The 23,546-nt window shown below is 40.9% G+C and overlaps 1 protein-coding gene across 1 annotated transcript in view; it reads right to left on the bottom strand.

Moving 5' to 3' along the window:
* ANO4 (anoctamin 4) overlaps positions 1-23,546 on the bottom strand; it is a 225,747-nt gene that overhangs the window by 1,674 nt on the left and 200,527 nt on the right. The window contains exons 19-27 of the mRNA XM_064510676.1: positions 23,407-23,518; positions 22,321-22,378; positions 19,369-19,466; positions 15,483-15,625; positions 14,327-14,479; positions 12,464-12,611; positions 8,978-9,097; positions 6,139-6,244; positions 2,179-2,374 (exon numbers count right to left, since the gene is read on the bottom strand). Of these exons, the coding sequence (XP_064366746.1) occupies positions 2,183-2,374; positions 6,139-6,244; positions 8,978-9,097; positions 12,464-12,611; positions 14,327-14,479; positions 15,483-15,625; positions 19,369-19,466; positions 22,321-22,378; positions 23,407-23,518 (1,130 nt within the window). The 3' untranslated portion in view covers positions 2,179-2,182. The remainder of the gene's footprint in view (positions 1-2,178; positions 2,375-6,138; positions 6,245-8,977; positions 9,098-12,463; positions 12,612-14,326; positions 14,480-15,482; positions 15,626-19,368; positions 19,467-22,320; positions 22,379-23,406; positions 23,519-23,546) is intronic.

The raw sequence follows: 23,546 nt of genomic DNA, 5'->3' as shown, positions 1-23,546 counted from the left end.
CCACTCATATTGGCACCCAGTCAATGGAGAACAGTCATCCTGCAATTCCTTCAGTGGCTATGCTGCCTCATGGGGACTTCAGGCTTGGGCCAGGAGCGCTGATATGGGCAGCTGCTGTGCCATTTATTCTCTTCATGTAGGAAAAGGGGTCACTACTGGAGGAGGCTCCTTGCTGCGAGGAAGCAAAGTGTAGGAAGGCAGTGGCTAGAGAGATTAGGGAGCATATGTTTCCTTCTGCCCCCTCCTTCCTCAAGCCGTATTACCTATCATTAAAACCTTCCCCCCATGGAAACAGCACAGTTCTACATTGCAGTGGAAAGAAGTAAGTCGATCTACTTTGGCAATATGTGGTCTTGGCACAAGCAGTCCCAATGTCTTGTGGATACTGAGGCATCCATCCACAGAGTCTTGCGCTATGTGGTCTGTACAGAAGGGCAAATTCTAGCCCTCCTGTTGAATGGTTTCTAGAAGAACTTGTACTTTAGTAGATTAGTAGATTTGTAACTTAGTTTAGAAACAATTTGCTTAATTTTTCTCCCTCTTAAATCCCTTTAAACTAACAAGCTTACTATTATTTAAGATTTATGAGAAAATTATACTCTTTATGGAGCTCTAGTTATTTGGAAAAAAGTTAGGTGCTAATTGATCAGCTCCAGTATTTTGTATTTAGCTGGATGTCACCAGGACATACGTTTGCTTCCACTTGTCTTCCTACATCCTTGGCTTTTGAGGTTCCTTCTTCATGTTGTGGCCAATTATGCCACCTCATGTTCTGCAGGAGTTGCAGGGTTATTACTTTGAGGCAGGAGGCAGTAGAGCTTTGACAACGCTCAGCCAGCACATTTTGATTCATATTGCTCCATCCAACACTTCTGCAATCTTCAGGCTTACGATTCCACTATTTGGGGTTAATGATCTGGGATATTTTTAATTCCTTAATACTAAACAAATTGGCAAAAGAAAGTAGGTGTAATCTGTTCGTCCAAGCAGCCCTTTAGACACATCAGTTACTGATAGCGGCCCCTTTTGGCCAAATCTAATTCTACAGCCTGTGTAGATTTACCAGCACATTGCTCTGTAGGAAGGAGTTCAAATTATTCCATACCGCAGTCTGTTTTTCTTTTTGTTCTTTTTTTTTCCCTTTTGCCCACTCCTTTGTAGATAATGGAAGGATGAACAAAGAACACGTTCCAAGAGCAGAAATTCTGAACGAATATGTTCTCTTGCTCTGTTGGCCTCTTTTATCTGTTGTTTTTCTTGTTTTACTTAGGCAGATAGGTCTTTAAGACTCAGTCTGTTTTCTGTTATGTGTATCACACGCACTAATTCCTGATGAGGCTTCAATGTGCTCCTGCAATACAAATACTTCTGGGCAATTCTGGGCAAGATACTTTGGCCTGATTTGCTTCCTTCTGAGACTAGACAGTCCTATATGCTGCAAAGGCACTGTTCAAATCTTTAAAACTTTTTTTCAGCTTTTCAGGATAACATTTCCAAATACATGACCCTAAAGTTAGACACCTCTATCCACCTTTAGATTATTATCTGTCTTTCAATTCTTCTGCACACCTAAATTATTCAGTGCTGTTAGACCAGTTGATTAGACTCACGGTCAAGTGTTTCCTCTGGACAAATACTTGTATACCTTTGGAGCTGTGGAAATGGTCTGCATATGTGATCTCAGCAAGCTGACACAGCTTTGCCCACAGTGGAAGGGGGCAACGTTGCCATATATTTGCTGCAGGCAGTGGCCACACACATGGACATATACTGCCATTTTGCTAACGTGTAGTCATTGGTTATGAAGTAGTGACTTGATCAAGATGAGAAGCCACGAGATCACTAAGCTGTGTAAAGCACTGTAAGATAATATAACTATTTTGACGTTTAGAGCCTTGACTTTAAATTGGCCTGAAAGCTTCCTGGAAACTGTGCAGAGACTTAAGCATTGGTCTGATCTGCTCATACTGACAGCTCTGGAGAATACTAAACCTATAAGACCTCTGATTTCAAAACACTTACATAATATGTGCACCATATTAAATATGGGCACACATGTGCCAAGTGCACACAGCATACATTAACTGTTCCTCTTTTGCTTTGCACTTTCCAGTGTAGAAAAAAAGGAGATTTTTATGAACATAATTCCTATCTTCTTTTAAGCAGTTCCTTCCTCACCCCATCATGGCCACTCATTGTGATAAGATTTTCCATTCTTCTTCCTTTCCTTCCGTTCTTTCTGCAGACGTTCTAGTTCAGCTTCGTACATCATTTCCTGAATCAGATATTTCTCTCTCCTCATCCGATCTCTCAGATCTTTTGGGAGATCTGGGATTAAGTAGGAAATCAGGTGCTTTATGCAAAAGACAAGGTGCTGTGAAAACAAAAAGGGTTGAAAAATGAATATATTCAAAATGGATATCTCAGGAAGAAAACAAATGCTTTCTATTCCTCTTGAAAACCTTCTCCTTTCAACTCACAGGTAAATGCTGTGTCAGAACTAAATCCATTGCTAAATTTGAAGAAACCAAATCATGAAGCTTTTTCCCACCAAAACTCCAGCTAAAGTCAGTGGAGTGTGGACCTCAGCAAAGGCCAAGGGTAGCTGGGCCCAGACAAGGTCCCAGAACTGTTGTACTACCTGTGTGTTCAAACTGTGTCATGCTTTGCAGTCAGCTCATCTGGGAAGGGCCTGGTTTTAGTGGGTCACTCTGCAGGAGCGGGATCAAGTGATATAATACTTTGCTTCCACAAAACCCTTGCATAAGTACTCAAACCAATGAATTATCCATGCAAAGCAAAGCAGTTCTCTTACACTCCGTGTCTCTCATCCAAAACCACGCTCACATTTACTAAACATCCCAATTAAACACAAAGTAATCGATCCTTCATCCCTAACATTTTAGGCATGCCACAGCAAAGCTTGAGTGGGATGGGGGAGGACTGCTTGAGTCTCCTCTTTTTTTTTTTCATCAAAGATGCTGCTTGAAGATTTACTTATTCTACTTGAGAGGAGGAATAGAGAAACAGACTCATCCTGCATCTCAGCAAGAACACTCATTCCAGGTTGGAGAAATAAAGGTATTCCTTCTCCAACCCAAATCCTTCCTTTGCGAGCCACTGAAGAGAAAACATAAAACATTTTCATATGCATTCTGCCCTCATGAGAAAGAAGAAGCAAACTCTACATTGCTGTTCTTTTGCCAAATTGAAAGAAAAGAAAAAAGCTTCTTCAGCCTTAGCATTGTCATTGAATGCTCATTTTAGCCTGGACAAATAATCCCTTTAAAAGTGATAGGAAATATCTTTGGTTTTGAACCAGGCCAAAATAACCACACCCACGTTCCTCAGTGCTGGAGGGTGTCTGAGTCGAGGTAGTCTTTTAATTTGTGACAGAACTACCTTGAATTACTTATGTCTTAGGGAAATTTCCAACTATAATTGCTGTAGCACCCACAAAACATTCATTAGTCTTCTCTGTAGACAAAGACAAGTATGGTTTCTGCTGCAATTACATTTACATCCAAATCTTCCAAACCAGCAATCACCTGAGGACTCTTCATGTTTTTCCTCTTACTTCTTTTTTCCTTTGCTCCATTCATGCTACTCAAGTCCAAGGTCTAGCAGCCCTAGGAAGCCCTGGCCATGCCACACCCTCCTGTTGCTGCTGCTGGATGCTTTCGTGACACACTTCCCTTCAGTCTGGTCACACAGGGCACACAACTCAGGTTGTGCCATCCCAACCATGGTTTTCCACCTGTCCTTGCCCTGCTGCCTGTTTGTGGAAGAGCAAGAAGAAGACCCAAGCAGACACCTCCTAACACCTAGAGAAGACAGTGCCAAACAAAAGCCACTGAGATAGCTGCTTAGCAGCTATCTGAGATGGCAGCCACAGGAGCAACCTAGTGCGTTAGCACAGCACTCTGCCACTCACCATACGGTCAGCACAGCAAGTTCACCTGGGCAGAGCACTATATTACTGTAGCTAAGCTGCTTCTGACACCCGACCTAACACCACGCAGCACACTGCGTCCTGCACCCTATGCCTGCACGGGTGAATAACTTAATGTTTGTGCAGGGTGCAGCACTGTGGGATGAGATAGAGAGGAGTACAGGCTGATCCACTGCTTCAAAGGTTGTTAGGATAACATGGACCATACTGTTAGAAACTGGCCTCCTTGGGATGCCTCCTCCATCAGGTGGAATATGTGAACTACTTCCCCTCTTATTTATGAATATCCCTCTGGTAATGGCAAGGACTGCTTTATATACGAAAGTGATACTACAAAAGACTCGAGAGTTCTTTCAGCTGAATTGTAAAGCCCTTTCATAGATGGAGGAGGGAGAGGAGCAGCCAATACCCTAACCTGAAGCAAGTGCTCTGTACATCCCTGCATGATTTCAGAGAGATAGTTAAAGAAACTGCCTGCAGTGCCAGTCTACACAGTGGCCCCTGTTGATGCAGACAGCTTTGAGCCAGCCTATGGCTTTGGTCGGGGCAAAGCAAAGACAATTCTCTTGTGTAAGCACTGGCCACATTCAAAAAGCTATTCCATAAGAGGCCGCAAATTTGGCTAGGCAGTGAGACTTCAGCAGGGCTGATTTTTGTTCCCTCAGTTATCTTTATCCCTCTTCCATGCTGCCTTAAGGCCAGTTGCCCGTATGTGTCAAAAAGCCAGCCTCTCTTCAACCTTAAAACTCCTTAGGCTGACGAAGGCTCTGTGCTGGAGCCCTAAGGAGCCCTGTTCAGCTGTGACCTGCCAAGGTTTTTCCCACAGTCCTACTTAGAGAGGGATACCCTGGCTCTCAGTACTGTCAACTCAGGAAACAAAGACAAGCTCAAGCCCAGCAGGCCTCTGTGAAATAAATCATTCTTTCTTTCCCATAATGTTTCCCTCAGTGTGGCAGAGATCAGTGAAGAGCCAGGCTCCATAGGACCAGCTTCTAATGAGTTAGCCCAGAGCAGAGGAAGGGGAGATCCCAGCCTGCAATGCCATATTCCTCCCTGATCTGGGAAGGGCTGAAAACTACAACTGGAGCAGTTCACTGAAGACCCTGGGCTTCAGCTGAGCTGCCAAGCTAATCTTTGGGAAGAAATAATCTAGAAAATGTTTGCTCCTCACCTTCCCTCTAACTCAGGTGCTTCTATTCTGCGATTCAAAGAGGTGTTTTGAAATCCCAGGTCAGAATGAATTTACACAGTAATGTGAGTCAGAAACACACTATGTGCTCATAAAGAGTATGCCAATAATTTATAGTGATTACAACTTCCATATCTGTGTTGGAAGTCCTAGTTGCTATGACTTCAGAGAGCAGGACACAGCGAAGAGTTTAAAAAATTGTTTGTTCCCTGTTTGGCTTCTTCATGGTATATAAGGCATTTCAAACTGCTCATGCTGGAGAGATGCTGAGCACCTCATTTCTGACAGGAAATGTGGATTTTTGAGCATCTGAAATTCAAGCCTCAAGAGCTGCATTTTGTTTTGTAACTGATCTCAGTTCATTCTTTTTCCCTCCCCTCTCCCTTTTTCTGAATCACCATTAAAATAAGAGTCATGTGATGCTGGCTTGTCTCTGGCTTGTCTTAAAGATTTCTGAGATACTGACAGTAAGTACTAATATTATGAACATTGCCAAAGGTATTGAACTTTTATTATTATCTTTGTGATGTTAATCAGTCCCTGGAAATGAATGGTAATAAGAACAGAGAAAAACCCCCCAAATGTTTAAACTATCTTCATTTTTAAACTCTTCAGGTTTCATCCCTTCTTCTCATGTTCTTTCATCCCTTACTCACTCGCTTGTCAGCATACAGCTGCCCAGCCTAGATAGGTCATGAATGAAAACTATAATGGTGACATGTAAATAGAGAAAATAGATGAAGTTTTTATTTACTTTCAGAATTTTATCAAAGTGCTGTGTTCACCTTTCAGTTAAAACCGAAATACCTGTGACTGTTCAGAAAACGGAATGGGGAATACAAACTACAATATAAATATCAGAAACTAGCAGGAAAAGCTCAACATCTACCATCCCGGATCAGCCCAATGGAAAAGCTTCAAATAGAAATTTGTTTCATTTTGTTGTTTTTGTTATAGCAGAGAAACAAATACATTCACCAGCTGAATGGCCACTGACCTCAAATACAATAATGAAAGCCAATCGTGCTGCTAAGACGTGCCAGAATTGCAGTGTGTAACCATAGGGCACAGGGGAGTGAGGAGGGTCTCGGTAGTCCCTGTACCTGAAAGACAAGCAGAGTATGGTAGTTAGTGAGCTCAAAGACTGCTACCTAGGAGCAAGAACAAGCCAAAACCCTGTTGCTCTTTATCAGTGCCCTTTTGGCACCAAAATGATCTCTCTTCAGACTGTACAAGTCATCAAAACTCCTGCCTATATCTTAGGCCGCGCCTACGTTAGTGTTTTATTTTAGATCACGAGCATGTTTTTGAAGCAAATCTCCTGATCATCTCCACTTGCCCTACTTTGGTTCACATCTTAGAGCACCCAAGCACATTCCCAAAGCCCATGGGCGCCATCTGGCCTTTGGACCATCCCTGGAATAAAGCATGAGTAGCTCTACTGAAGTCTCTGGCTGAAGCCCAGAGGAACCGATTCGGACTTTAAGGGAGCCAGAACGGCACCTCTCGATATCTCAACAGGGCAAAGCCTGTGTAAGAAAGTGATCTAGTGTCTTGGCTCACAGAATGGTTCTTTAAAGGCTTCAGGTCTCAACAAAGTAATTAAGAGATGTCTATTGGGAAAGCTGGATCCAGGAGAACTCCAAAACTGCATTAACAAATCATGAATCAGGAAAATTTGCCCATTCTGGAGCTCGTTTCTATTGGCAGTGTTGTAATTCCAAAATAATATTGCAGAAACTTAATTTAAAAGCAGTGGGAAATTTGTTTTCTGCTCAGTCTGCTTCCTACATGGGACATAGAACCCATTATAAACAATACTGAAAATGCCACAGTAAATAATACACTAACTCTTGATCTCTAAGTCAGTTTTAAGAAACTAAAGAAAACTCAGATGAGCAAAAGAAATAAACAGTAATTTCATCTTTATGAGAGATAATCTACATTTCTCCCTGAAGGCTCACCTTCTTAGATTGCAGAGGGTGCTATACAAAACAAAATAAACCATATCTTGGGATCCTAGTCAGCAACATTTTTTTCTTAAATTGTAATATCTCCAGTGCAAGTTCTTAAAACTGAGATGATGATCTCCCCTGCAGTCAGCATGCTGACTTCAAAGTTTAGGATGTTTCATAACTTAAGCCCTTGGCTCAGCTCCCAGTTCAGCAGAGTATCTCATACTTTTGCATTTGTTAGGAAACAAGTACTACACATGAAGAAATGCAAAAAACCTTTATAAACAACCAGAACAGCACAGGAAGATCTGTGCTGCATACAAGCATAAGTTAACTGAATATGGTCACTTTTTTTTGGTTCAGATAGATAGACCGCCCTTCCTGGAAAAATGCCTACACTGTTACAAGGTAGGACATAATATTTCCTTCCTTATCAATATCTGGCTTAAAGTGCAATTAAAATGACTGACATTTTAGCAGAATTCAGATGGGTTAAGTAGCTGATAAACTCAGCTAGAGAAAGTAAGACATCTTCTATCAAGAGTAGGTATATAAACAATTCAGTGTACCCCCACAGAATAGATTTATCTTCTAGAGATTTGTGGCATCAATTTTAATAGTCTTCCATGTATGGGATATTGAGGGGACAACTTTTGCATTTATTAATAAGATTTCTACCACTGACTTTAAGTAGCAGCAAGCTCATGCCTGAAGTTGGGAAAGAAAGGAATTAAACAGGAGGAAGAGAGTGATCAGAATCCAAAACCTTCTCAGAAAGTGCTATGGTAAATAATGTGGAATGAAGGATTCTCCTCAGCAGTTCTGTTCCACAGAAAATGTTATGTATGGAGCCAACACCAGGTTATTTTTTCTGCAAGATAAGGTACAACAGAGTCTCACAATATCAGCTATTTAAATGAAAGTTGTAATGTCACCCACCCCCACCAGCTCACTATGCTATACAATTTACATTTTTTATTATTATTAAAAATGCTACAATAGTACAAAGTATCAGTGACTTTTTCTGTAAGGACTAAAGTATTTTATTTCTTTAGACACTCATGAAAGCTTATTTTAATTTTTCACAAGGAAAAATACTGGGGATCTGCAGCTACCAGGACTCACACTGGTAAACCAATACTGCAATAGAAAAATAGTATTCATATTTGTCATTCGGTATTTTTGTCAGAAACCCCATTTAAGACCTTTATGTAGATCCTTATTTCTCTGGCTCAATAATATTAATCGGTTGCATATCTCCCATCACGGGCTAGTCCCAGACTGCTATTCTTCCAGTCTGCAGGATGAGATGATCAACTGCTGATTTTATTCTGATTCAAACCAGAACTATATGATTATTTCTAATAATGACACCCACAAGCAACCATATAAACATATTAACCATTCAGCAGTTAAGAAATGCTAGACTTCAGATTATCTAAACCAAGCTTAGGATAGACACTGTTTAGGCCAGACAGACCCTTGAAATGATCCAATGTGGTCACTCCTGTGCAACCTTAATTTGGCTTCACTGTGTATGTGTTATGCTGTAACCTGATTACAGTTTCATCTCACTGGTACATAAGCAACCACAGTCACCTATTATTAGCCCTGTGGTACCATATTTTCTCCATGATGCTTGTGTCTGATTCAACCCATGACATCATTCAAATCCTGTATCAGGAACACCTGTAAGATACCCACTTTTCAGCTTCTCTTCCATGTAAGGAAGGACTCTTGCAAATAACAATCGAGCAGTATCATGAGCATGTATGAAATACTACATTTTTTCCGTTACTTTTTTTTAAATTCAAAGTTTATCATGATGCTTCTTCCTTGCAGTGCCTTAAAAGAAGAGAGGTGTTTCAATGAGATGCTTACCTGCAATATTTTAATGGTGAACCAGAGAATTCACTTCCATTTGATGCTGGCTCTGAACGATTTTCAAAGTCAGACACCAGAAATACGGATAAACTGGCATTAACGTAGCCAACCATACACCTAGAGAAGAAAAAAGTCCTCTAGTCAGGACACAGCAAGGTTTTTCCATTAACTACTGTACCCAGGAGGATGTTCTCTGGGTTTCACAAAATCCACAGTTAACTCTGATGCTTATTAATATTTGAAAGGGATGTTGAGGCAATATAACAGAAATGCTCAAGTGGGTCAGATGGACAATAAAAGTGAAGCAACGGCAGACTTTTATGGCAGAAGAAATAGTGAAGAAACTGGCTACCTTAGAAAAGAGATTCCTAAAGGCTGACACAGTAGAGAAAATAATGAGTGGCAATAGGAAGATAATTAAAATACTTCCACTGTTACTCTCATAATACAAGCACAAAAGAGATTAAATTAAATGGAGAAGCAATAGATTTAAAACAGCTTAGGGGAATAACTGGACTTACCGGCCTTTTTCTTTTTTTTTTTTTTTCCTTCAAAACCTCCAGTTAATCAGACGAACTCAGTACTGAAAGATTGCATTGTGGCTGAGCATTCAGAGACATAGGTTTGGAGAACACTGAGTACTAGCAAATGTATATTGCCTGACAAAGGGCTGTCAGAGAGTCACTAAAAGGCTCAAATCCAGTGTTAATGAAGTTGAGGGAAAAGCGTTGTGCTGTTCACTCTGCACTGCCCAAGTGTGGGCAAGTCTAGGCACGCTGTTCAGCTTTGTGCAAAGCAGGGGGACTGAGAAACCTTTAAATTCTTCAGTCAACTGAGAAAAAAGGACTGCCGCTTCCAAAACCCAGAATAACCTGTCACATCACCATCATGGCCATCCCTTTTTAGTGTTGCCCCACTGTTCCTGATATCCCACTGCTCTTGATATATTTGACCCAAACCATCTTCAAATCTAAAACTTAAGGGACACACATGGAATTACACAGGGTTGCCAGATTTCAAGACAGGAAGAAAGAAGGAGGGAAAGAAGCTATCTTTGCTCTCCTAGCAGTTACGCTGAACTGAGCTAATCAAAAATCTATTTGAACATATTTTCCAACACAGAAAAGGATCAAATAGAACCTAAACTATTCACAAAACTATTCCACATGATATACTGCATACTGTGTCTGCAAGTACTGTGTTAGAACGGTAAGTATAAATACTGCATGAAACACAGATTTAGCTACCATGAGGATAGCTCCTAAATATCCCTGTTAGTAGGGTTTTACTAGGCAGTTCTGACCCATGGGGGCAGGAAAATGATCTGTTTAAGGCTGCAACAGAAAGTGATTCTCATACATCCATTGAACCAAAACCTCTCAGATAATGCTTTGATTCCAACAGCCATCCTACAGGTATTTGAACAGGTATCCAAGATGCACTTAGAGGAATTCTGGATCAGGCAACCTAGGCTTGAAAATCACTTTAAAGGAGAGCCTGGAAACCAGTTATGTCCTGCCAAGAACTGCTAGAGGTACCAACAGTCTTAGGTGATCTAAATAGATCCTTAAACATCTATTTTGGTTTGATGTGATAGACTTGGCCTTATACTGCTATCATTATAATCCAGCAGTACCAAACCAGATAGTTCAAATCTCTCTGAGTTATTATTTCTAATTGTTGTGCCAAAGGTTCAGAAAGCTGAAAGCGAATGGTTCTCCGTTATGGGGTTTTGTTTACAGCAAGTGACTTTTTTTTTAATTATGAATTTTACATTCCTTGAGAAATTATGTTTAAATGCCATCTGGCCTTGACTCAAAATCCTCATATAGACTGGATTTAGAACTTAATTTAATTACAATATTTTTATAGTATCAGTGTGTGCCATATGGGTCTAATACCTACAGATGTCTCTTGGGAGAAGCAGCCACCTCACTCATTTAAGTTATTCAGTGACAGATACTCTTGACTCCTAAATTTAAGAAAATTCAATATTCTTGTGGATTTTTGAATAGCTTCCTACTTTTGTAACAGCACTTATTAATAACAATATCCAGAATGCTGACAAAATATTTTTATCCAAGTTGGCTCCTTCAGAGGATTATTATCTGAGAAGCTCACTTAGAAAAGCATCAAAGATGTGAAAACACTGTACAAGAGGTTCCTAAGATGACAAGTCAAGAGCTTTCTCCTTGAGCCAAGCTACTTCCCCTATGCAGAACTAGTTTGAAAGTCAGTGAATCATATTAGCTTCCTTATAAAAATAAAATTTCTAAAAGTTTTTTTTTCCATGCACAGTGGTCCTGAGAAAACCAATAGCACAGGAAAATTGCTGACAGTGACTCAATGTCCTATGGAAATTTGTAATGGCACAAGGGGAGGCACATGCTCAGGAATGACTGGCACTGGACCAAACATTTTACCACTGAAGAGATTTTAACTCTTCATGAAAATAAATGGAATATTGCCCCCTGCCACCTACTAAAATGCTAGATGCCTCTTAGGACAGCAAGTTAGCAGCTCTGCTAATGAGGAACTGCCAGACCAGCTGTCCTTCTTTTGTCAGTAAGAGTAAACAGTAGTGACAGCCAAAAGATGGCTAAAAAGCAGCAACAGAAGAACTCACTTTCTGCAGCAGGGAAAAAAAAAGCAATTTGCCGTATATCTAATAGCAAAATGTAAGTGCTCTGTCTACTGTTTCTTTTAACAGTAGGGTCCTTACTAATGGAGCGGCTAGGAGATCAATTGTAAACTGTGTCCATTTGTGTCTGGCTGGATTCAGTGACTTTCCTGCAGCCCAACAGACCAGATTTTACAAGTTGCCATTTAGCAGCTATACTCATACTTGCTGGTAGGTGTGTATACCCTAATGTAATCTCAGTGTTCACCAATACTGAGAGAAAATCCACTTAGGCAGCAGGGATTCAGTTCACAAATGTCTCCTGAAAGATTTAATCTAAGGGACTCTAGCTTTAGCAGAAAATCAGATTACTCTATTCTGTAACTATATCTTGATTTATTGGTTGGAAATTGCTTCTTCTCATTAGACACTACTTTTTGAAGCAATACATACAGAATACCACATCAGGAAAAAAAGCTTAGTGAATAAGTTTAAAATGTTGATTAAATCCATATCTGATAAATACCCACATTGCCCCATAACTTCAGAGGGCTATATCCATGTACACCAGCTGGGAAGTAGAGCTTGTGTATCAATTACAAAAATAGCATACTATTACACACACTGAATCTCTATAATGGTTCTGCCATGTTTTCCTTGAATTAATGTCATAAATTATAGTTACCCAAGCAACCCATATTATGAATATGCAAAGCATCAATACCTGTGGCTGGTATCTGTTACCTAAGCACAAACAATAAATTTTGGTTAGTGGAATCCGCACATACACAGACAGTACTGCTATATCTGCTCAAGGAGGAAGAGATTTTCATGCACAATAGTTTTCCCAAAGAAAAGCCTACTTTTGTCCAGCTTCTCCTTGGCCTGCGCAAGGTCCATATTTGTAAGCATAAACAAGTCGAGGGATGAAATCAGACGTCACAGCTATAACGAATGCATTTGTGATAACAGAGAGAATTCCAATGCCTTCCAGAATCCCATACCAGATTCCTGTCCAAAAAAGAAAGTATGTTAGCTCCAGGGAAAACAAGGACAAAAGTACTTCAAATACTGCACGATCTGAAGTGGTTGTCCCAACCCTCTGTTTTTTTATGCAGTTTCTATTAGAGAGCTACTGAGTAAAAATAATCTTTCATGTTAAACTGCAGGACCTCAATGGACCAGATTTCTACTCCCACCAAGGGACTGAAGCCATAAAAAGTGCTCACAGAGGCCTTGGCTCAACCAAACCACTTAACCCTGCGAGGAGTTTTAAGAAAAGTTGTAAGCCTCCCTGCTTATGAGGAAGGCTACCCAGCCTTGGAGGAAGCTCTGCCACATCAGCCCTGAGTATATGTAATTCACAATCTGCCCGTGTTTGCAGAGGCCTTGTGTGCAGCCTGCACCTGTCTACATCCAAACATTCATGGCGTGCAAATGATGTACATGTACAGTGGCACACAGAGATCCTAGGCATGACCTGGGCTTTTTAGCCACATCTGAACTGTCCTACAGCTCTGCAGTATGGGCATACAGTGACTCTGGTCATGGGGACCAACACTGAGAATCCCACCAAAAGCAGGCTAGACACCTCTACTGATTTTAATGAGACATCATGCTATCCCTAAAAATATGCTGAATAGGGACCAAAGTAAGGTGCAACACATTGTGAGAAAGCACACCCGGATCTGGCTGGAAAAAATCTATTTCCTTGTGCTTTTATTATTTAAATTATGCAACTCTTTCCAGAAATTATGTCTGCAGTGCATTTTGTGTGCTGGCTGAAGTACATGCCTGTACCTAAATGCCCTTTAGGTCCACCCTGTTCACATACAAGGCTTTACTCAGACACAGATTTTAGGTATGTTGTATACAACTCCAAAAGCAGAAAGCCTGGGCTTCTGCTATTCTATAGTGTGGGCTAAATATGCTGCTTTCTGCAATGCAGAGGGGCAGATATATATCCTATTTACCCCTCCGAAGACACCAGGGAATCAGCATTGGGCAGATGACTTGGTTTTATAGACTCCTTCCAGAAGCATTCAGCTTTTACATGCTGCAAGGTTGGAGGAGATTTATGGTCAAAATATGTTCAGAGAGCGCTTGCAGCAGCATGTGGCTGGGTGACCTCAAAGCTATGCAAGCCCTGTGTTTAGCAATATAGGTGTGCCTCACTGAGAGCAAATTGTTTCTTGGGATTTAGACCCTCCCTGTCTCACCCACCCAGAGACCTAGTGGACATAGCCCTTGAGTCACAGGGGAGCTTGTTGTAGGCCAGGGTACACAGAAAACAGGCAGGACTGTCACAGAATGGCAGCTGTTCTCATTTGGTTTTCATGTTTCAGCTGCTCTGTCTGGTTATTATATTTAAACTGAGCAGCTGCATGTGTCCACACAATGTGTCTGCCACAAGAAAAAACCTACAGAGAACACTGATCACCTCATTAAAACATCTTACCTGATAAGTGACCCAGGAAGTCATTAAAAGACATTTTCCAATATAAACTATTAATTGCCAAAACAGATTGGCATTAGATAGTTGAAGCTTTTTTTTTTTTTTTTTTTTTTTTTTTTTAACAATCAAAACTGTGCTTTGGTAACAGGGGAAAAAACTGAAAATTCCTTAATTCACTCTTGCTTGAAGTGGTCAGTGCTTTGCCTTAAAAACAACACACGCGTGCGAGTGCGTGCACTCGCACACATACACACACATACACAGAGCTCACCTATATCTTTGGCTCTTGAAGCTAAAGGTCTCCTCCACTGTGTAACGAATTTGTATGCATCGAGCCGAATTTCAATAATATTGTTAAGTAAGGCCAGAAGTGGTGCCAGTGGAAAAGCTGCCACAAAAATGGTTGTGAACCCAAACTGAAGAACTAGGAAAGAAAAGAAAAGATCATAATATAACTGTTGAGATTTTATCCCAAGGTCTAAGATACCAAAGCATCATACAGGGAGAAACATTTCCTGTTATGCTGTGCTATACAATAGCCTAGTGACTCTTGTACAGTGGTTCTTTCCCAAAAGTTTGGAGCCAGGAGGAGAGAGCAAAGGTACATCTATCCTCTGGTCAGAAGGCCACATCCAGACTTTGTAATTTGGAGAGAAGTTTGGAGGTCAACAAGCAGCGCTTTTAGAGACTGAATATTTTTACTCCAGCATCAGCTAGGACCTGTCAGTACCTGCGAAGATTAGGTCTAAACACATTCCTTTTTGCAGTACAGATGGACAGCCATTTGAAACCATTTAGGTAAATTTGTAAAGGTGGCTCCTCAGACTGTCAAATTTTCCATTAATTTAAAAAGAATAGTGCAAGGGAGAAAAAACTGTTCATGACATACGCAGTTCAGTCACACAAGGCAAAAGTTCTTGTTCTTTAACACTTCTTACACCATTTACCCGCCCCTCTTCTCTGGATTAAGCAACTTCTTTTAGCAGCAAACTACTTTGTAAATGTGAGGTAGCAAATAATGGCAAATTTTGAACATAAGCATATAGCTCTGTGCCACACAGTTGAAAAATAAAAGCCCACGTGAACTTCCTTGAACAACAAACAGCAACGGTGTTCAGAAGTGTACGCAAGCAAAGAGGTGGGCGGCAATTTAGAAAACAACCTTGCCCACACAAAGCCGGAATCAGAAGTGTTTCATAAACGTGAGCTTAGCAAACCAGCGGCAGTGTGGTTAGCTATATTGACTTGGTTTGATTCTTAAAAGCTCGCTCCCATTCCTCACCTGACTCATGAGAATGAAAATCATTTTGCAGCCTCTTTAGCTTCATATAGCAACAGTTAAAAGAATACAACAGCCCTCAACATCAACAAAAAGGTAATAACATTAAAATCTAGTAAAAGAGAGAGAAACGAGGTCAATATCATACTCATTTCTAGATATTCATCGAAGAGTCCATAAGCATTCATAGGCTGAAGATTGTAGTCCTTTTCCCACTGTGGGAAGCTTGTTTTCCTCTGTGTGCCATATTCTTGCCGTAGTTTCCTCCTGGTCCACCAGTTTTGAATTAGCCTACATTTTCAAATAAATTAAGGAAACAAAATAAAGGATGTTACTGGCTGTTCATTACAAAACTGGAAGAGGCTAAGCATGCACAACATACCTTGCAAAATGAATTTACCAATGCACAGGAGAACACAGCATTAGTAATACACGTGGCTGACGACAAAGTGCAGTAGGTATGCAAACGGATGAGGCTGGTGGGCCACTAGTCAGGCCTAGACGTTATTAAAATGAAAGAGAGATTTTGACAACCTTTTATTAGGCTTCTTCTTCCCTGCACAAAATGGCAAGTCATTTTGGGGTCTGTTCATATAGCACAATGCAATGCTGTGTGGAGATACCTGAACTCTAAATGAGAAATGAGGAAACAGAGAGCTGAGGCTGCTTGACCTCTCCCTGCGTGTGAGCTGGTATCTCTGCATAGCCCAGCGCTGTGCAGAGCAAATTGCCCCTGAGCAAGCCCAGAGGGCCAGAAGTATCTTTGAATGGAAATACAGTGTCTGGAACCGACTGTTCAAGGAAACGAAGGGCAGAGGGAAGGGGTGGACTCCCAACAGCACACGTGCTGGACATGGGAACAACAGCTGACCTGAAAGCTATCTCCTTCTCAAGGAGGGTGGGGGAACTGCCAGGGGAAATGTCTTGTTCTTGAAGAAAAGTTTGTATAGGGGCAGCGTGGGAGGCACTGAGCCAGAGAGGAAATGAGTGCCTGTATCTGAAATAAGCACCTTAGCCTCTCACCTGACCTCTTAGGTTAGAGAGTTGCACTGGTTTGGCCAACAAGGGATACGAGTTACAGTTAGCAAAGAAAGGAAAAAAAAACACATGAAAGATATTTTCTCTTGATCTGTTGTGGGCATCTCTGTCTCAGCAAGGTAGAAGATGATGGTTCACCCAGATAATTCAGACATTTCCCTGCACTGTACTTAGCTTCTTGCCTTCACAGTGGCCTGGTCTGGTCTCTCTGTGAATGGTAGGCAAGTGGCCATTAGATAATGCTGAAGGTTTGGCCATTTGCTTTTTTTTTTTTTTTTTTTTTTAATTCAGAGACAATTTTTCCATTCAGGCCAATTAGCAGAGAGGTTATAGCTTTCCTTGTCTTCCTCAAAGAACTGGAGGTGCAACTAAGCACAGCATATTAAAATTTAGAAGTACAAGAAAAAAATGTAGATGTACAAGTGCAAGCACAAACTTCAAGCCAAAATTTAGAAGTATAAAAAATAACTAAAATATTTTTTTTCAGCGTGCAGCCAGTCTCTAGCATGTAAAAAGGCTAAAAGATCCACTCTTGTTAATGAGACATGATTGTGATTCATGGATTACGGTCAGTAAAGGGCAATTCTTTGAAGTCCACAGCACTCTCTTGGTATTCTACCTCTCCTACCCTTCCAATGGGATAGTGAGAGGGCTGAGAACTGAGCTCCTGCGAAGAGGGAAAATTAAGGGATGAGGTGGAAGAGAGACCAATATTGTGAGATGCACCCAAATTAATTTCCTATTTTGTGAGAGGGGAAGCCCATACCCAGTGTTACTAACATTGAAGACTGCTGGTAATAGGCAAAGAAAAGTCATTTTCTAATTTGTATGTCCTGAGAAATGTGAGCAATGTAACGTAATGTGTTTTTTCTATGGATACACATTCTTCTTCCAAGCAAAATACCAAGCTGAAATTGCAGTTTCCAACCTCCAAAAGAAGCAATAATTTATACTTTGTTTCCTAGTTATTGTGGATGTATTTATGTAGCAACACAGGAGAAGAGAACTGACTCACATTTCTGAAGGTTTCGAGGTGATGTTTATATGAAGAAGAAGTACCACTCTGACATGCCAGTATTTGCATCAAAACATGTAACCGTTAAACAATAAACGCTCTAGCGCTCAGATCTCGGCACACTCAGTGAAACTCTTTCTGGTTTCTGTGGCAGGTTTCTTTGAAACTTTAACTCCCAGGCAGAAATTTCAAAACACAAGTTAATGTTACAGGTATCAGTGAGAGATGTGACAACAGGCTTTGAGGTTCCTGCTGCTAAGGAACAGCTGGAGCCCCGCATGTCTCCAAGGTCCCTGTGGGAGCACATGCCAGCACAAGAGCCGGGCTGCCAACCTGAAACAATGCAAAAAACACTCTCCAAAAAAGGCTGCTGCAGCTCACCTCCTAGGGCTGTTTCACAGGGAAACATCCCCCACTATTGGCTTTGGTGTGGCACAGTGCTGGCAGCTGCCTGGGTCTAGGCAGACAGTAGCTAGCATGCGTACAGAGGCACAGTGAATTTGTAGACTACTGGATTGCCTCCAAACCTGCTGACCATCCACATGGTGTTGCCTCCAATCATGCATTTAGCTGAAGGATAACGTCCCCCCCCACCCCACCCCACCCCCAAGAAAGGAAATTGCTTGCCTTCAGAGGACTCTCAGAGCTAGAGGGATGGAGTAACAGGGCTGGAAACCAAACTCCTCTCTCCTCAGAACAAGTCTTAGCTTCTCACACTGCCCAGATTTGTGTTGTGGCTCCAAAGTGAAAGGACTGACTTGACTTTAAGCGGAGTTCACTCCTCCTAAATCACTTGTCCTTCTTAAATGATCCCTCCTATCTCCTTGAGTCCCCTTCTTTAATCCCCTTTGTGCTCTTTATTAGGTTTCAAGATCCTTATTAACAGCTTGCAGAAAGAGCTAAGTAAAACTGACAGAAGAGACAGGGAGTGGAAAGAGAAGGATCATTGTTACTGCTGCTGTTTTTCCTCCCCAGCTAATTCCTCTGGCTGTAACTACTGCAGAATTGTGACGGGCAGCGCTGCGCGCTGACCTGGGAAGGGGGACCCGGGAGAGACAGTGAGTGTTGGCCTCTTCAATTCCCAGTTACTCTGTCCGCTTAAATCATTTACCCTGTGCTCGTCACGTTTGGATTTGGTCAGCGCTGAGGCTGCTTAAAAGATCTACTGCAGCATGTTCTGCAGGTCGCGGACTGAACTTGGCGCTAGCTCCGCTGTAGATCCTGCAGCAAAACACATCTCACCCAATGGCAGAGCTTCGCAAGGGCAAACCATCTGAATACGTCAGCTCTCCCTTACATTTTCATATTTGCTAATTTCCCTTGATGACCTGTCACACTGTCTCTACCATCAACTGTCTATATTAATCATGCTCATTAAATATTAATCAATAGGAAATAAACAAACAGGAAATGAATAATCGTCAACCCTTTTAGCTAGGGCACAACTCTGTAATGCCCTGAAGATCGCTGGGAAACTTGCCTATGTATCAGTCTGAACATTTTTCTGTCTCTGAGCATGTATATGCTAGCAGTGCATTTTTTCCAGCCAATACCTGCCCTTTCAGGCATCTTTTATCACTCAGCAAGGAGAAATACAATCTAGAACTTACTGAAGTAGATAAAAATGATACATATACTATTTCCTGCAGAAGGAACACAGTACTCCTACACTTATTTTTAAGGAGTTTTAAAATGGGGAATGGGGAAATACAATTTAATAAAATCAAGTACTTCCCTCCCATTTATTATTTAATAGTTAGTATTTATATTTCACTGTTGCAAACTATGTCCAACAAAAAAGACCCACCCCCCCCAGCTATCTGTACATGTCTAGAAATCTGTCTTAAGGGTTCTGTAACCCAGGGTAGATTTTCTATTGTGATTACTACTGTATCTTTCTTTCATGTATCTGGTCAGAAGGCAACAACAAACTTAATATTCTTCTCTGACCTACAGAAGCAGAAGCATTGCATTTACTTACGGGTAGCCCAGCTCCATGAAATTATTCCAGGTCTGCTTTAGCACCATTATAATACCCATCTGCATACAGAGATCAATAAGGCATCCACTAGGGTGGCACTACAGAAAAAAGGAACAAAAGGTTAAACAGAAATACTGCTGAGTTGTTAAGCATTTCTTAAAGAGTGTACGTGGATATTAGGTAATTTATTTAAAGGAAATTCTGTGCTGTTCTCTTTAATTTTTTTTTTTAATTTAAACTCATGGGAGTGTATGAAACTGTATCATACCATGAGTCTTTTAAACTCATCATCTAATGCCCTGCAGAAGCCAGAATCAGCTGAAATTAATGTAGTTTTCACATTAATGCTGCTAATGTACTGTGTGACTGTAGGTGGGACAGAGGCAAAGGCTACCAAGGAGAATACAAGTTTCTCCAATGATTTCAGCATGTTTTGAGGATGCTGACTATACTTGAAGTTTAAGAATGAGTGGAAAATTCCTCCTGGCTGCACATACAAACGGTTTCTGTCCAGAGGATAGTCCTGGTATTGTTTATCGAGTACTGACTAATATAAATGACTGAGTGGACTCCTCAACGCTATTCTCTTCTTGAAAAAATAAAAACCTCTCACTATCACACAACAGTTCTCAGTTTCTCCAGCTAAGGGCTTACTTGCTTTAGCAGTGGCTCCAGGCCTTGAAGAAGTGGTCTTGCTTTTGGGAGAGTTGCTGAGCTGGTACAAACTTAGGTAATCCCACAATTTTTAATCTGGTATTGGAAGAAACAGAAAAGTGCCAAAAACTTCCTGCCCGCAAAGAGCATTTTGTACAATTGACTCTGCAGATCCAAAGAGTGGAGCAAAGCTGTACTGTTAAATCCTGGGTATTACAGATAAGTGAAACAGATCACTGTCACAGAACTGGAACTATTTCTCTTTAACTTTTAGGGAGAAAACTTGACATTGGTTATGATCTGTAATAAAATGCACTATGAGTTTCTTACACACACTGTATTATATGGTGGTCAGAGCCAGCGTCCCTGCTGCGGTTTCTGTTGACCTCATTCAGCCTTTCTTCAGATTGTCTAGCAGACATTTTTTTAACTAACTTCTCTAGCCTTATTATTAAAGCATCACTATTCTGTTTTTAGGAATCAGCCACATAAGCCAGGATAGCCTAAGAAAGGCATGTGCAGTGCTAATGAAATAGCACCGATGTTACAAGCGTAACATCACTAATACACTACGTACATTGTGGCCTGAATATGGCCACAGCTGGTGGACTATATCGTGTGAATAAAGGTCTTATACTTGGCTTCATCTAACAATTGAATAGAGGGCTAACAGATGCATATCTGGGCATTGTACTCTAAATCGTGTTCCTAGAAGGACGTAACACAGATATGGTTGATGGAGTTGAGACATTTCTCTTAGAAATTTTTGTTGTTGTTGTTAGATGTTATTTTTTGCTCTGAGAAAGGCAAAATAGTAGGGACTTAATCATTGTGGTGAAATACCTGGGAAGATTTAGTTGTTTTTATCAAGGTTTGGAGGGTTTTTTTGTTTGTTTCATTTTGCTTGTTTAAAGCGCACTCTTTGCTCCACATTGGAGAAGGCCCGTCTTCCTCTAGGAGAACATCTGGGTGCAGCTCCACGAGTAACTGATCCAACCTGTGACACCTCACTGCCATGCTCCCCTCCCCGGCTTGGCTCCTTCTTCCTTCCATCTCTGCTCCTGCACATGAGCTTCCTCCCCTTCCCAGTTCTCTGACCCCTCTGTAAGCTGGTGAACCCCGGTAACTCATCAGAAAACTAACTCACACAGAAAAAAGAAGAGTTTCCTGCTGATGCAGAGAACCCAGTGGGCTCCCCACAGTGTTGGAAGAGCACCACAGCCAACAGAAAGGAAGAAGAGAGAGGAAACATCTGGAGGAAGGCTCAAGGGAAGAGCAAAACTGCCCCCTTTTGGCAGCAGCAAGCTGTTAGGTCAACTTGGCCCATTTTGGACTTCAAAGGCATGTTCAGTGACCTCCCATCTGCCCAATTATAACTTTTTCTTTCCTTGAATGTACAGCGCTCACTACTTCCAATAAGGACAGCTTTTTCTCAAAATATTCATTTGAAATATGTTCATTTTTACTAGATGACTTCTATTAATTAAAACATTTAGAAACCTGGAAGTGTTCGTGAATTCATGTTGGCAGTGTAAGATTTATATTTTCTATTTGCCATTTGTCACATATTTGCAAAGACTTTTCAGCTATTCAGCTGCAAAGAAAGAAAAAAGTTATGGGATTTGAGTGTGCAAATAGCAGCACTAGAAGCTACATTATTGATCTGTATACTGCTGTTGCTCACCTCCAACATTTGTCAAATGACTTCTGAATATGTCTGACAAAAAATGGGATTGGTCCTTGAATGACTTACAATGCCAGTCCCTCTCCAAATTCATCTGGATTTATAGACATTGAATACTGTGCCAGTAGCTCTTCTGGGAAGTTTGTTCAGTAGTTTTGGTCAATTTTCAAGTACATTCTATGTATCTGCTTTTATTATTATTATTATTTTAGCTCCCTGGTTAGCAAGGCTAGAAAAAGCTGAGAGAAAATAAAATTTTGGAAGCAAAAAGTCATCAATACATATCGGACTTCATTTCATTTCAAGGATGAATTTTTCCAACATAAAGATGTAAGTATAGTTTAAACCATTTGCTATTGCTATTCAGATGAAGAGCCCCAACCGAAACAGCTAGCATTGAAAAATACTCAGATGTATATATCAACATGCAGATGTTTCTGTAGCAGATGGTAAAGTGTCAGTAGTATAGAGCTAGAGAGCAACCAGGAACCCAGTAATGTACTCAAAAATACCTAGGCAGACCTGTATGCCTGCCTCTGCGGGCTCCAGCCAAGCTGGCAGCAAATAAATCAGTGTAGCGTGTTCCAGCAGCACAGTAGTTAGGGAACACTCACCTCTTCCAGCCTCCACCGGTTTATCAGCCTCAAGTAGGCACCAGGGTGTCCTGTAAATCTTTAACACAGGAACATACATCAACTGTGTTGTACGAGCCCTCTGCTCACAAAAGCAGAAGAAAGCTCACACTGTTGTTTCATCTCTAATGTCATGCTGGCATGATTGATATAACTAGAAAAGATGTTATGCTGCAAAAAGATTTGGGGGATCCCTAGAATAATTCCCATGGAGCACTAAGTGTATTTTTACTACTTTACACTTTACTTATTTTATATGAATACAAAATACTCTGGCGTTTGATATTCAGCATATGCAGAGAAGGGAGTAAATCTGAATAAAACTGATTATGTCAATTTGGAAAATGGCTTTGGAAAATGGCTTTCTACTATGAGACCATTTCCTTACACCATAATGAGGGATCAGGCACCTGCCTTTCTGTGAAACCAGTGAAAATGCTAGTTTTCATTAGGCGAACATAATTTTCATACTAGTCTGCTATATTTTCCCCCTTGAATGATTCCCACATGCAAATAATACACACTAATGGATACTCCATCTCTGTTGACAGGCTTTTCTTTTGCCTTTAGGCAACTTAGAGAAAGATACACACACATACACACACACACACACACACACAGTTTTTAATTTTCTGCAGAAAAAAGCAAATTCTAACAGCTCCCAGTTCACTGCCAACAGACCCATGTAAGAAATGAAGCAAAGTATTCAGTATTCAGGAAAGAAAAAACACAGTCTTAAATTATTTACTTACCCGCACAAATTACACACATAAAGACAGAGCAAAGTAACCTGCACATATAGTATTGGGGGAGGCATCAGTTCCCAACAATGTAATTGTTAAGAGCTAGCACTAAGGCAACATGGTGCTAGAAAGTGAAAACAAAATGTCTGTTTCTGCGCCTTTTTAAAGGAAAATGAAAATGTAATCTGTGTAAAACACTTTGCTAGTGTGGAATTTGCTTTTTGAGATGTTTGGTCATACAGTCCTATTTTGTTTCATTACAGACAATTGTATTTCTCCTCTCTACTTCATTCTGTGAACATGAGGGTACAGATGCCGATCTTACCTTCCAAGGAAGAATGCTATATAAAAGGTAGAGCTGTTCAGATTGACAAACTGAAAAAGAAACATTTTCAGAGTGAAGCTGTTCTCCCACTCAGACTCAGTACGAGGCTGCTCTGTGAAGAAAGAGAGCAGAGTTTGAGA

The sequence above is a fragment of the Dromaius novaehollandiae genome, chromosome 1 (genome assembly GCF_036370855.1).
Source record: "Dromaius novaehollandiae isolate bDroNov1 chromosome 1, bDroNov1.hap1, whole genome shotgun sequence".
NCBI classification, from domain to species: Eukaryota; Metazoa; Chordata; class Aves; order Casuariiformes; family Dromaiidae; genus Dromaius; species Dromaius novaehollandiae.
This window is presented reverse-complemented; position numbering and strand designations above follow the sequence as displayed.